This window comes from Penaeus monodon, chromosome 25 (genome assembly GCF_015228065.2).
Source record: "Penaeus monodon isolate SGIC_2016 chromosome 25, NSTDA_Pmon_1, whole genome shotgun sequence".
In the NCBI taxonomy this organism is placed as follows: domain Eukaryota; kingdom Metazoa; phylum Arthropoda; class Malacostraca; order Decapoda; family Penaeidae; genus Penaeus; species Penaeus monodon.
In genome coordinates, this window is record NC_051410.1 from 18942900 (window position 1) to 18943318 (window position 419).

Here is a 419-nt window from a genome sequence, read left to right on the forward strand (position 1 = left end):
CCAAGATAAAGATGAGTTAGTATAATAACATTGAATCATGTCTTATGTTAGAATATGATTGTGAATCAGTTTTTGAGTTTTTTATTTGCTTGTTGAAGTAGGATTTGCAACAGATGTTATTATTTTACCAGTTTAAAAGGAAGCATTCTGATCTTCATATTTTGTTTTCAGGGGAAACATAACATACCAATCTTCCATGCAACTCGGAAATCAGAACTAATTTTTGTTGAAACTGATGAAGTCCCCAAGCTCCGCAACATGTGTAATGACCAGAGCCTTATTTCCTATAAGGTATGAGCTGATGTGGGTCATGATTTGAATATTATATACATTTATCTGTGGGTATGTGTTTGTATGTGTTTTGCACATTATGGAATAATGCAAGTTAGATATATATATGAAGGAAGAGGTAAAATAGT

At 32.0% G+C, this 419-nt stretch overlaps 1 protein-coding gene across 1 annotated transcript in view; it reads left to right on the forward strand.

Annotated features, from left to right (window-relative positions):
• The window catches only part of LOC119589102, a 7728-nt gene that overhangs the window by 1927 nt on the left and 5382 nt on the right, over window positions 1–419 (forward strand). Inside the window, exon 3 of the mRNA XM_037937679.1 lies at window positions 172–291. Within this exon, the coding sequence (XP_037793607.1) occupies window positions 172–291 (120 nt within the window). The remainder of the gene's footprint in view (window positions 1–171; window positions 292–419) is intronic.